The sequence below is a fragment of the Delphinapterus leucas genome, chromosome 19, assembly GCF_059928025.1.
Source record: "Delphinapterus leucas isolate spDelLeu-1000000601 "Yukka" chromosome 19, BTC_Dleu_Yukka2, whole genome shotgun sequence".
NCBI classification, from domain to species: Eukaryota; Metazoa; Chordata; class Mammalia; order Artiodactyla; family Monodontidae; genus Delphinapterus; species Delphinapterus leucas.
This window is the reverse complement of record NC_143147.1, coordinates 53,806,274-53,819,858: the sequence shown is the minus strand read 5'-3', so window position 1 is coordinate 53,819,858 and position 13,585 is coordinate 53,806,274. Positions and strand designations below refer to the sequence as shown.

At 40.8% G+C, this 13,585-nt stretch overlaps 1 protein-coding gene across 4 annotated transcripts in view; it reads left to right on the top strand.

Moving 5' to 3' along the window:
• The window catches only part of NSF (N-ethylmaleimide sensitive factor, vesicle fusing ATPase), a 157,106-nt gene extending 146,698 nt beyond the window's left edge, over positions 1-10,408 (top strand). For 3 of the 4 annotated variants that reach the window (XM_022589013.2, XM_089901362.1, XM_089901363.1), the window contains 4 exons: positions 2,701-2,835; positions 4,355-4,468; positions 8,243-8,298; positions 8,787-10,408. In XM_022589013.2, coding sequence (XP_022444721.1) covers positions 2,701-2,835; positions 4,355-4,468; positions 8,243-8,298; positions 8,787-8,907 — 426 coding nt within the window. In that variant the 3' untranslated portion in view covers positions 8,908-10,408. Of the gene's footprint in view, positions 1-2,700; positions 2,836-4,354; positions 4,469-8,242; positions 8,299-8,751 lie in introns of all 4 variants that reach the window. The other variant, XM_022589014.2, reaches the window with a different exon arrangement.
• The last annotated feature ends 3,177 nt before the right edge of the window (positions 10,409-13,585 follow it).

Below are 13,585 nucleotides of genomic sequence, written 5' to 3'. Positions count from 1 at the left end.
ACAAAAGCAATCAGTAAGACTGAGGAAGGCTAGCACACCTTATTAGCAATAGTGGTTTAATATTTACAAAACCCCAATTGAAATTGTTTTGGCATCTGATCTTCAATTTCTTAAAATCTTTTCCTACATTTAATTTAATTTTCACATAATTTTTAAATTTTCTCATTTATTTTAATGCCCTGAGTTTCTAAGATCTGTGAAAGGTTTAATTGTATTAAAGGCTTATCTGTGGAATGAGTATGTATCATAAATCTAGTGACATAGTTTAAAATCCATTCCTCTTCCATTTTCTGAGTAAACATTTTTAAAACGTGTTTTTCTTCATGAAAAAAGGCAGTATACAATTTTGGATTCTGGATCTGGTTTCCATTCCTGGCTTCATCATTTATTAGTTATTAGACCTTGAACAAATTAGTTAAATCTATAAGACTCAGTAGCTTCATCAGTAAAATAGAGATAATGCTCATACTTAATTCTTAGGATTATAATGGACACTGAATGATAGATTGATCTAAAGAGGTGCCATACTGCAAATAGGAGTAAATGGAAGTCTCCATATTGAGTGGTGAGGTACCCAGACTCCTTCCCCCATCGACTCCCATGTAGTATGTTGGGAACTAGTCTCTATAACCCTCAGGAAGGAGACTGGAAGATTCTCCGGGGAAAATGTACACATCCTGACCTTTGAGGGACGCCCAGTAATCAGCCAAGTCTTATCATCCTATCATGAAGCTCTCAGACTCAGAGCTTCCAGTCACTAGTTTAACTCTTAAGTGTGAATAGTAATCCAACAATCACCAGACACTTGAAGAAAACCACCAATGAACAAATAAGAAAAAAAAAAAAGGAAAGAAAAGAAAAAGGAACTCAGAGGAGACAAAGCAGAGAAAAGAAGAAAACATTTTTTAAAATGTGTAGTATTCACAGAGATCTAAAATAAGGTAGTATCCATGAAATATAATAGGATGTAATTTTTTTAAAAAAGAAACATTCAGTAAACAAGAAAGAGTGACTTATCTCAAGGTTCATAACTTATAGAACATACGGATAAAGAAAAGATTCTTTTAAAATTGTATTTATTTTTAAAAGTTAGAAACAATGAGTCAGAAAATCAGAATGGCATCAGTCTTCTAGTCAGCAACACTGAAAATTAAAAGACAATAGAACAATGCCTTGAAAATTCTTTGGGGAAAATTGTTTCTAACCTTGTTCTCTATACCTAGCCAAACTATCAAGTATAAAGTGTACAGTATTAAGGGTGGAATAAAGGCATTTCCAGGTCTTAAAATTTTTACCTCCCATACACCCTTTCTCAGGAAGCTTTTGAAGTATATGTACCATGGAAAGAGAGTGTAAATGAAAAAACAAAGGAAGGTGAGGAGACAGGGGATCTAACAGAGGAGAGAAGAAAGTTCTAGGGCTACAGCTGTGCAGCAGGCCTAGAGAACAGTCAGTTCAGATTGAACTTTGAGAACAGAGGACTCCAGGAGGGGAATGTCTTTGAGAAAAAACAGCCAAAACTTTAAAATTCCCTAACATGTTTGAACATATTGGTATGATATCCATGGCTGTATTTGTTTGGGATGAACTTGTGGTAAGTATTTGATAAACTAAGCAAAGGGGTGGGGGGGATGGCAATTATTAACTCTAATAAAAACAAAATGTTGCCCAAGAAAGGAAATTTAATAGTACACTACATGGCTTAGCTGTAAATCATATTTATATAATCATAATAAATACTGAATATAGATTTAACTAAAGACTGTGAAGTAATTGGAAGGATGAGAAAAAGGACATATTGGGGTGGGGGGCTGTGCAAAATTAATATTAACTCTCCCTCTTCCATAATAGGAATTCAGGAAATAATGTTTAAAGGTGAAAAGAAAAAATAATAGTGTACCATTGTTATTTAAAGATAAGGAAGTAAATACAAGAAGAAAAACTAAGAGAGTAGAAAATGGTTGCTTCTGGAGAGAGGGAATCAGGAGTGGTGGCCTAGGCCTGCTATAGTTTTTAAACATTCCTTATATATTTTGGGGTTAAAAATTAAAAAGAAATTAAAGATATTAAGTGAGACAATTATGTAAAGCACTTAGCACCATGCCTTTCACAGTTAACTGCTGCATAAATGTAAGCTATTATTATTATCCTACCTCTCCTAAAAACCGTAATAAAGCCTTGCTAAGTGGGTGGCATGGGGTTTCCATTCATTCATTTCATTTTTTTCCCAACCATACATATATTGATACTATGTTGGCTGTGAAAAATGAATTACAAACATATACTCAGGTATCTTGCTATTTGGTTTGTGTATCTTCCTGATGTACTGATCCATGATGTTATTGATATGGATAAGGAGGAAGAGCAGTTGCCTCTTTCTGAACCACGTGCTGAAGAAAGTGTTGCTCTTTCTGAATCATGTTGTTGATACATTTTTTTAAGATTTTCAAGGGACTTCCTTGGCGGTCTAGTGGTTAAGACTCTGTGCTTCCACTGCAGGCAGGAACTAAGATCCCACATGCCGCGCAGCACGGCCCAAAAAAAAGGATTTTCAAGAGGACAATTCTGAATTTTTTTCCTTCTCTTTTGCCTAATCATTTGCATTTCTGCGATTAAATAAATGGATATTGTTCAGGCTTACTCTAGTTTCCTAATCAGTCCTTTCACATGTGTTTTAACACATTTTCTCCCTATGATCAGGGCCGCAAGCTTCTTATCATTGGGACCACGAGCCGCAAAGATGTCCTTCAGGAGATGGAAATGCTTAACGCCTTCAGCACCACCATCCATGTGCCCAGCATTGCCACAGGAGAGCAGCTGCTAGAGGCTTTGGAGGTGAGAATGAGCCAGTGGAGTGCACACCGTTCAAAGAAAGGAATTGAGGTTGGATTAATGCTAAGGGTGCCCCAGACATCACACCTGGTGTTTAGTTTCTGTGTTAACCTAGAACACGGAACCTGGGATACACCTGCAGTCATTTTCAGGAATTAGAGGAAGAAGAGATAAATATAAGTGAGAGTGAAGTAATTCCTCATTCCTTGGTGGAAGCAGCATACACACTGACAGAAGTGAATTACTTTGTGCCCAGCATGACTAATGCATATAGATTACATGGACCAGAAACTTGGAATGGGGCAAGGGAGGAGAGTAATCAATAAATAGAAAATTCAGTTATTCATAGTTGCTTTCAGCCCATTTACTTGCATTTAATAAATTGGAGCAATGGTTAAAGCCTTAGAAACTTGAAAAAAGCTATAGAAGTAAAAGCAACCCCTTTATTAACAAGTTCATAATGTGGAAATATTTTTTTGAGGATGACATAGTCTTTAATTTTAAAAAATATATATCTTTTATTAAACTTTTGATTAATATCAATGTGCACAAATGACTTGATGAGGTGTTAGAAAATATTATCTAGTGACTTGTTCAGCAGTGAGAGTCAGGAAGGCTTCTTTTTGGTTTTTTTTTTTTGCGGTACGCGGGCCTCTCACTGTCGCAGCCTCTCCCGTCGCGGAGCACAGGCTCCAGATGTGCAGGCTCAGCAGCCATGGCTCACGGGCCCAGCTGCTCTGCGGCATGTGGGATCTTCCCAGACCGGGGCACGAACCCGTGTCCCCTGCATCGGCAGGCGGACTCTCAACCACCGCGCCACCAGGGAAGCCCAGGAAGGCTTCTTAAAATCCTCAAGACCCGGGGCTTCCCTGGTGGCGCAGTGGTTGAGAGTTCGCCTGCTGATGCAGGGGACACGGGTTCGTGCCCCGGTCCGGGAAGATCTCACATGCCGTGGAGTGGCTGGGCCCGTGAGCCATGGCCGCTGAGCCTGCGTGTCCGGAGCTTGTGCTCCGCAACGGGAGAGGCCACAACAGTGAGAGGCCCGCAAAAAAAAAAAAAATCCTCAAGACCCATACAATTGGGGCATACTCCCAACAAAATAGAAACTATCTATATGATAAATGTTTCCAGCTTACCTGTTTGAGCAGTTTTTGTGCTGGGGTTGAGTAAGAGAATTAAATTTAGTCTGCTTTGACACATAACAGATTATTCCTAGAAAGGAATGTTAAAAATTTTAACTGATATTTATTATGGATTGGAGCTATTTTTCCCCCAGCAAATATATCTCTAAATTATAATCAAGGTCCGTAAGAAAACAGAGCTTAGGATACCAGTTTTCATTTTCATGATTGCAGCTAATGGATTTCAGGCAAGTCAGGTTAGATTTTAAAATATGAGAGAATTCTGTCAGCTTGAACCAGTTAGGTACTTCTTATCACTGTTCTTTTAAGGGTAAATGTGGGAATTAACTAATGTTGATGCACTTATAGAAGTGCTTTCGTTTTTTTTGTTGTTTTTGTAGCTGTTGGGCAACTTCAGGGATAAAGAACGTACCACAATTGCACAGCAAGTCAAAGGGAAGAAGGTGTGGATAGGAATCAAGAAGTTACTAATGTTGATCGAGATGTCCCTACAGGTAAGATGCTTCCTTCTCCGTATGGTTCAGACATAGAAGCTTCACGATATATCCCAAGAGTTTTTATCATTCCCTCTCGCTGAGGTTTTAAATTATAATTCTTTTATATTATTTCCAGAATCAGGTTGGTGTTAGTAGCCTGCTTCTGAGATCAAACAATAACTTACTGGTACTTTTCTTTCCTACTTCTTAAAATTCAAAAATAGAAGAAAAGAATATAGAGTTACTTTAAGTTTTAACTTAGGGAGTCACTAGGTCTTCGAACTAGAAAGGACTTAAAAGAACAATTGTTCTGCTGCCCCCTCATTTTAGAGGTGAGGGTCCTGAGTGTCCCACCGGTTTGTCAATGAGTTATGCAGGGTCACAGCCAGTTATCTACAGGGGTCGGAGGGTGGGATGGCGTTGTCCATCAGAGGTCAGGAAGCGATGCACAGACACCAAAAGGGGCCTGGGAGACAGTTTCAAGGGACAAGGTAATTGAGTGTACAGATTGGACTTAAGCTGTGTATATTCTCCCCTGGCAGGGCTCCTAGAAATTTTACGCAAACCACTGTAGGGTTGAAGCGTCCAGGATCACATAGAAAACTAAGCCCCTGGCTACTGCCTGGGCAAAAACAGATGAAACCTCTTTGGGACTTTCTCACGTCTACGGGCAACTTCCCTTTCTTCTTTTTGTAACTCCACCCCTCCGTGTGCACATCCTGTGTCTTTTTGTCCTTATCTGACATACTAGTTAGATAATAAATCACTTCCAAGCTTTGTGAGTTCAGGGACCTTGGCTCTCACTCCCTACTAAATCCACAGCCCCTGGAACAGAACTGGACACATAGTTGGGCACTCAGTAAACTTCCGTTGGATGAATCTCTCCCAGGTCTTAGGTGGACAGGCTGGCTGCATTTTGAGAGTCATGTATTATGCTCAGTCCTGCTCTTCCAGCAGTGCGAGCTGTGGGTGGATGAGGTGAAATTTAAGTTTCACTTACTTCTGAAATAGCCTCTTGGACCAATAACAAATTGGAATCACGAAGCAAATGCTTTTTAATCTTTGCTGGTAAATTTCTTTTTTTTATATACATTTATTTATTTTATTTTTATTTAATTTTGGCTGCATTGGGTCTTCATTGCTGTGCGCAGGCTTTCTCTAGTTGTGGCGAGCAGGGGCTACTCTTTGTTGTGGCGCGTGGGCTTCTCATTGCGGTGGCTTCTCTTGCTGTGGAACACGGGCTCTAGGCACATGGGCTTCAGTGGCTGTGGCACACGGGCTCAGTAGTTGTGGCTTGTGGGCTCTAGAGCACAGGCTCAGTATTTGTGGCACACGGGCTTAGTTGCTCCATGGCATGTGGGATCTTCCTGGACCAGGGCTCGAACCCGTGTCCCCTGCATTGGCAGGCGGATTCTTAACCACTGCGCCACCAGGGAAGTCCAGTAAATTTATTTTAAAATAAAATTGTAGCTTTCGGAAACCTAAAGTTTAATTTACTGAACTTTCAGCTGGACTATTTTAAAGCCAATTTATTTATTTTTCATTTTGAGCAGTAAATTAAAGTTACAGACAAATCACTTTGCTTAGGATTATTCTTGGTAAAGGTGCATATACATTGGCTCTTTCCTTGGAAAAGATAAATTTGTCAGATAGTCAGCTCTACTCTTCAATTTTTAAGTTTCAGCACAATTTTTTTTCAATAATTGCATAGAAGAAACTATGTGGGTTTTTCTCCCCAATCCCTACCCCTTCCTCTTCCTTTGATGCCCACCGGTCAGTGATTGAGTTAATGCTTCCTCTGTATGTGGGGTGGAAAGTGAGAGTGGGGCACTCGGGCCTAATCTTCGGCGACTGACACTTCATGGGCCTCTGAGTTTGAACCCCTTCACATCAAATGGATTTGGTGCAGCTGAGTGAATTCTCTTTAGATCTGCCTTAGAGAGACCGAGCCTAAGTGAGGAGGCATGTAGTTTAGCAGAATGTAAGTCATGTTACCTCTCTGTTCACTATACACAATTCTGTTAAAACTTGCACAGTGCTGAGGATCTGCTCTGACTGGATGTCACCTGAGGGAATAAAGTCATTTATCTAGATTACTTTTTTCCTCCCTTTCTCTTGACTTTTAATTCCATAGCTACAGGCAAGTCAGTAAGTCCTTGCTCACACATATTAAATATATTTAATGGGCAAAGACCTGCAAGTACTGACTACAGCGGAACTCCAGCCAGTTCCATTTTTTTTTTAAAGAACTTGACAATTGACTCATATGTAATTCTATTCCCAAAGAGGAAAAATGTTTCTCTTGTTAAATATTCACACTTTTTCTTAGTCCTTTGTAGTCTGACCTCTTAACTTTGATACATTTGAAACTTCTGTTCAGATGTTTTTCTGGGATAGAAGAGAAGGAATCTTAAAAAAAAAAAAAAATAGTGGTTGGAGGGGGGAATCCAATTGCACATTTACCCACAGCTGCACTGAGCATTTGAAAGCTATTCCTGGAGGGCAGGGAGTTCCCTCTTGGGAAACAGACTCCTTGCCCTGGAACATTTTTTAAAAAGTTAGGTGTGTCTCTTACAATAAAAATTTATTGTGTTTCTTACAATAAAAATTAATCCTAAGGAATTAAATTTTTATAAATTTGTTTATTTTTGGCTGCATTGGGTTTTCGTTGCTGCGCGCAGGGTTTTCTCTAGTTGTGGCGAGTGGGGCCTACTCTTCGTTGCAGTGCGCGGGCTTTTCATTGCGGTGGCTTCTCTTGTTGTGGAGCATGGGCTCTAGGCGCACAGGCTTCAGTAGTTGTGGCATGCGGGCTCGGTAGTTGTGGCACGTGGGCTCTAGAGCAGAGGCTCAGTATTTGTGGCGCACGGGCTTCGTTGCTCCGCAGCATGTGGGATCTTCCCGGACCAGGGCTCGAACCCATGTCCCCTGCATTGGCCAGGCGGATTCTTAACCACTGCGCCACCAGGGAAGCCCCATTAAAGATGTTTCTAATGATCATTTTTTAGATTACTTCACATCTCTGGTGGACCAATGAGAATATAATTAAACAAATTAGTAGAAATATGAATATGAAATGAAAATGAGTAGGGATAATTAATAACAACAACCTGAACCTACAACCTGAGCCAGAACTAACTCCCCCATCTTTTTTTTAGACTCACAATGTGGTTCTCAGTCACAAGAGACCCGGATTATCCAGAGAGCGTGTCAGAGGAATCAGCCCCACTGTTCTTTTTTTTTTTAGTTTCAGCACAATTTTTTTCATTAATTGCAAAGAAGAAACTATGCAAGAGAGACCAAGGCTAAGAAAAGCTCAAGTGTCCATTATATAGAGTTAATAAGCTATTTTCTAGTTGCTTAATCAACACCAATTGGTTTCTTCAGTTTTGGTCTTACTTTGATGCCTTCGATGAACCCTATGAATTGGATGCCGTGTGCACCCCCATGAATGGGCAGCCCCGGTCTCACACTTGGTGCCTCTCAGTGCTGCCTCCTCACCCGGTGCTAGCTAAGGGAGCGCTCAACTGAGGTGCCTGTGGATGACCAGCTGGGTCATTCGCAACCTCGTGCATGGCGATTCTCTATGCTGGGAAATCCCATTCACTTCCCTTGAGTGACACAGTCTGCTTTGCTGTGTATCAGAATACTGGTCAAGGAGCAGGTAACACATTTCTGTGACTCAGCAAAGCGCTAAGGAAGTATAAACCCGATCATTTTCTTGGCTTGAAGTAAGTGCATCATTATTAGAAGGCACCACTAACCCGTTGTCTTTATTTCTTCTGATGTGTTTAGATGGATCCTGAGTACCGTGTGAGAAAATTCTTGGCCCTCTTGAGAGAAGAAGGAGCGTAAGTACATGCGACACTTAAGACCGCCAGCCAGACTTCCCACTCTTTTAAACCCATGTGCCTATTCTAAGAGTTGCTGTACAGTGCATGTGAATTTGAATTCTCAGCCTCTCTTGGACAACTTTGTTTCCATTTATTAGAATTCTTGGCTGTGTTGTAGGTCTAGGAGACCACGCAAGGAAATGGGTTGTACTTTTGGTTTGCTCTCCCTGTCCTGCTTTGCAAAACTTCCTTGTCACAAGGCAGGAAAAAGCTCAATGGTACATATTTATTGGAACCTGCTTTTAAATTGCATGGAGCATAACCATTTTCTTTTGTGAAATGCTCATCTAATAGCAAATACATAGTGAAAAATGTAGAAAAGCCACTAAGAAGCTCTTAGTGTGGTTTTGTGATGAACAGCTTTTTGCAGACCGTCATCTGTTTTTTGTGTTTTGGATATGTCTTTTTCAGTAGCCCCCTCGACTTTGAAAATGAACTATTTTCAGATACAAAGTGACCAAGGAAAGGGACCAAGGTGAAGGTGGCCTGGGATCTTCACTCAACTTACTCAAGATACTGGACAAAGTGAAATGTTCCCTACCTTCAACACGTGCCCGCTCTGCATGATTAGTGCAGTGAAACTCGCTTCCTTGTGCTTATTGAGATACCCAGTTTTGTGGAAGGTATAAATTTGCTTTAGAATATGCTGTGCTCACCTTTCCGTGCAAGCCGATTCCTTCTTGCTCAGTCTTTAAACGTGGGAAACATACTGTGCTTGTGAACACTACACATTCTAAGCTCCCTACCACCACCGTCAGCCAAAAACTCTCAATAAACGCAACGATGTTGCAAAACAGCAGTTCACGGAGTAGAAGGAAGACTTTCTACATGTAAACCAGGAGCAGTGAATAGAGGTATGGGTTCAAAGGGATTATTTTGTAACTTCCTTGTGCTAACACTAAAGGTAATTGGATATACGGTTAAAGGTTCTCCCGGAAGCCCGGTTATCTTTGCCTAAAGAAACAGGGCTTTGAATTTCTAAGATGCTGTTCTCAGTCATTTTCAGAGATGTTTCCAAGTTGCAGTCAGGAAATCTTTCTTAACAGAAAGTCAGATTATTACCATGTTGGCTGTGACACCCCCTTAATATAAGTAATTTGCTCTGTGGCAAGAGATATGCTAATCATTACCATTTGGTAGATGTTAACAGCTTGTGAGAGATGTGTATGGACAAACACACACCCCTAAACAGAAAGGCGTCCTGAAAGTAACTTAAAACCCTCTCAGCACTCATTAGTGTCCAACTCTAAATGGGTCAGTCCCTTAGTTTAGTATTAAAGGTTTATCTAGTATCACCACTTTTCCTTTTTCCTTAGCTTAATGACTTACTTAGAATGTATCCTTCCTTCAAATTATCTGTACTACCTAGCATAAATAAAACACTATTTTCCAGAAAAAATAAACCACTTTCTAGTCCTCTCCCCTCAGTCTTTTAACATCCATTCCAATACACTGAAGACATTTCCTTTCCCCGCTACGCACTTCTTCCAAAGAGAAGGAGAACGGTGGTGTGAGCCGAGTCTGAAGAAATTTAATCAGGTCGTCATGTTTGGTGAGGAGACTTGTGGAACATGCCACTCTCTCTCCGTTGCTGCTTAAACTTCTAGGACAAGCAATCAGGAGCCACCTGAAGGTACCTAACACCACCTGTAAGGCTTGTCACGCATCAGGTACTTGGGTGTAGCTATGTCATCTGTCCCCATGGTAGAAGGTAAATTATCTCCAGATCTTGCTCTCTGTATATTTTCGGTAGACTTGTATGTAACAACAACTTTCTTTTGGGTTTTCATCCCTAGCTTATTTTGTGGCTGTTTTGTTGTGTTTTTTTTAGGTGGATTGTATTGTGAAATTCTGTGATTGCTGGTGGCCAGTATCCTGGATTCCCTTATCTGTTTTAGATCTTGCCTCTTTTTTCTCTTCCCGTGAAAGCAGCACACATTGTATTAACTTATGTGTCTTGTTAAATACGGTTAATGTCTTTGTGTTTTGTCCAAAACTATATTGAAAAAATATAAATATTGTTTAATGCAAATGAAGGAATGCAATAAAGAGTACATATACTTGAAAACATTCTGTAGACCAATATTTTGTACAAAACAATATACATAACTGATATGAGTGTATGAAGAAAGGGATCAGAAAAGCCCCTCCTTGTTTTAACTAGTGTAAGGAGATGGATGATTTTTATTTTAAAATCTCTGATTTTAATCATTCAGAAAATATAGTTAATTTAAAGGAAATACACAGACCTACTAGAGAATGGACTTGAGGACATGGGGAGGGGGAAGGGTAAGCTGTGACAAAGTGAGAGAGTGGCATGGACATATATACACTACCAAATGTAAAATAGATAGCTAGTGGGAAGTAGCCGCATGGCACAGGGAGATCAGCTCGGTGCTTTGTGACCACCTAGAAGGGTGGGATAGGGAGGGTGGGAGGGAGGGAGACGCAAGAGGGAAGAGATATGGGAACATATGTACATGTATAACTGATTCACTTTGTTATAAAGCAGAAACTAACACACCACTGTAAAGCAATTATACTCCAATAAAGATGTAAAAATAAATAAAGGAAATACAGATTGATAGCATATTTTATAAAGTTAGTGCACAATAAGAATCTTTATACCTCTTTTACTTATTTCCCTTTACTAAAAAACTGAAGTGTACCAACGCCATAAGCGGGTTAGTAATAAACCGGAAGGGAAAATTGTTTCTCAAGTAGAATTACTCCTTCCTATGATACGTACAAGCCAAGGGACTCAAACACTCTCAGTGAGATTTCTTCACATGGTTCGTTTTGGTATCCTTCATCCATTTTGCATGTTTCTGAGCTATCAGATCTTTTAGCCTAAACCCTGATCCTTAGAGGTGGCTCGGGTTAGGAGTAAAAGCCACCCAGAAAATCAGCAAGGCTTGTGGGGAGAGGTCAACCTCAGGGCTCCTCCAACAGCAGGGTCAGCTCCCCAGGAGCTGTCCACACCCTCCTGGGAGGAGGACCCTGAGGTCACCTGGTCCCTGCGTAGCCTTGAGAATGTCTTAAAGCCATCCCGGAACTCTTCAAAGCCGACGCTGGGCAGAGAGCGTTCGCGATTACAGCACGGCCTGGTGATAAAGCAAAGGAGACTGCACCATCTGCTGCCTTAGCTTGCTTCTTCTATGGATGAACTGTTAACAGGGTACTTTTTATCAGAAGATGTAATTAAAACCTCAGAAAAGGAGGTTCTTTTATCCTTTCTAAAGTTGTACAACTTCCCTGAAACACCTTTTTTTTTTTTTTAATGTAACACAGAAAACCTGGATAATGACGGTCAAACCTGAAATTTGTTTTACTTTAAGGCTTTTTCATATCCTAAAAACTACAGTGAACAGCCTCCCTAAGTTTCAGCAACAAGTCTTGAAGTAGATTTAAGTGTGTATAATAATCAAATCCTGGTAAACAGACTTGCTGAAGCACTGAGTCAGCTATAAACAACCGACCCAGCCCAAACACAGAAGGTAAAAGCAAGATTTCATCTTCCTTGCCTGGCAACGTGATCCATAAGCCTCTTCAAAGAAGTGACTGGGAAAGGTGTGTACGAGAGTTCAAAAAAGCATGTAGATTTCAGAAGTTATTGCAAAATGATCCAAAGTTTCTCTTCAGCTGGCAAGCAGTGCCGAGACTGGGTCTTGGAGCTGGGCCCACAGAGGGCGTGTGCTGTGTGGACACCGTGACATTAAGATGCAGGAGATGGCGCCTGCGATCGGCAAGAATCCCAAGGAGCGGAGACAGTTTGCAAGGGGGATTCAGGTTTGAAATTTTCCCAGCGTACAGTCTCCACACAGCTGACTCTGTCACTCCATTTTGGGAGTTTAAGATTAATGGTAAGATCATTTTTTGCCTCCTAGAAAGTCCTCTGTTGAGCTAGGAGAAATGATGACACTATAGCAGCCATAATTTTGCTGAAATAACTTCACTTGTGTGTGCGTGTAGGTGAGCCACGCACATTAGCACACATCCACATCCCCAGGGCCGGTGTGGATACACCGTTGGCTCGTTGGACACCACCATCTGACGCACCTAGAATAATCTCACCATCATCGTTCCCCTAGCCTTGCCTCTTCCTTCTGCCTTTATTTGTACCTCATCCCCTCATCCTTGAACTCTCTCACACACTTCCCTTCCCTTCTTTCTTCATAAAATAATACTGCTTTGAAAGATAATAATGATTCCCGTTATATTATCTTTTCTTTCTTTTGGATTTTTTTGGGGGGGCGGATCTTCCTCTTGTTTTTAGATGTTTAATAGTATTCATGCTTATGGAGAAACTAAATGTTCAAGCACTGCTATAAACTGTATTCTCTTAAATCATCATAGAATATAATTAATCAATCATAGAAAGGATTACCAATGGCCTTGGTGAGTGTGACCAGGGGCCATTTAAATATTTGGCGATTTTATAGGTTAAAAAAAAAGTGCCCAAAATACTGGGGTAGATGAGTATTAGCTTCATGTGAAAGTGAAATACAAAGATGAGCAGCTCCATGAGACGGGGAGATCTGTATCCTTTCCACGTCCGATTCATTGCACAGCCGAAACCACCATTTTTGTGATTTGAGCTTTTCAGGTACTAAATAAAGACATGTCACGGGCAAAAGAAAGTTCATGAACTTCTAGTAGCCATCCCTAATCTAAGGTTAGAGCACAGGCAGCCCATCTCCACCGCACAAGGCAGACCCCTCTATTTTTCTGTTGTTTTTTCTGTGAAGTGAGATGAATTTACTTACTCCTACTAAAGGTAAATCAGGAGAAAGAAAAAGGAAGAGAAAACATTTTTGCTGTGCCAAGTAAACCGAAGGTGACATTTTATGGGTAGGTCTGAAGACCAAAGGATTGTCTGTGGTCATAAGACTGAGTTACAGCATCTCATTGATGAAAAGGCGTTACCTATTAGCTTCAGGTGAGTCCTTTAGGAGCCTCAGTCCAAGGAGAGAATGGCCTTCCCAAGAGCATGCCCACTAGTGGGTCTGTTCTGCCCAAACAGATCTAAACCCTCAAACGGCACCTGTTCCAGAGCCCAGGACACACCATTTCTTCTTTCCTGCCAACCTACCCTTTCCGAAGCTTAGCTCTCAAGTGGAACTAGCAGGGGAGAGCCATGTCCACTCAAGTTTCATTTTCAGTAAAGCAAATCCTTTTTTCCCAATAAATGGAGTTGAAAACATGGGTTAGAAAGGGATTAAGTCGGTGGCCAACCCCATGGTCT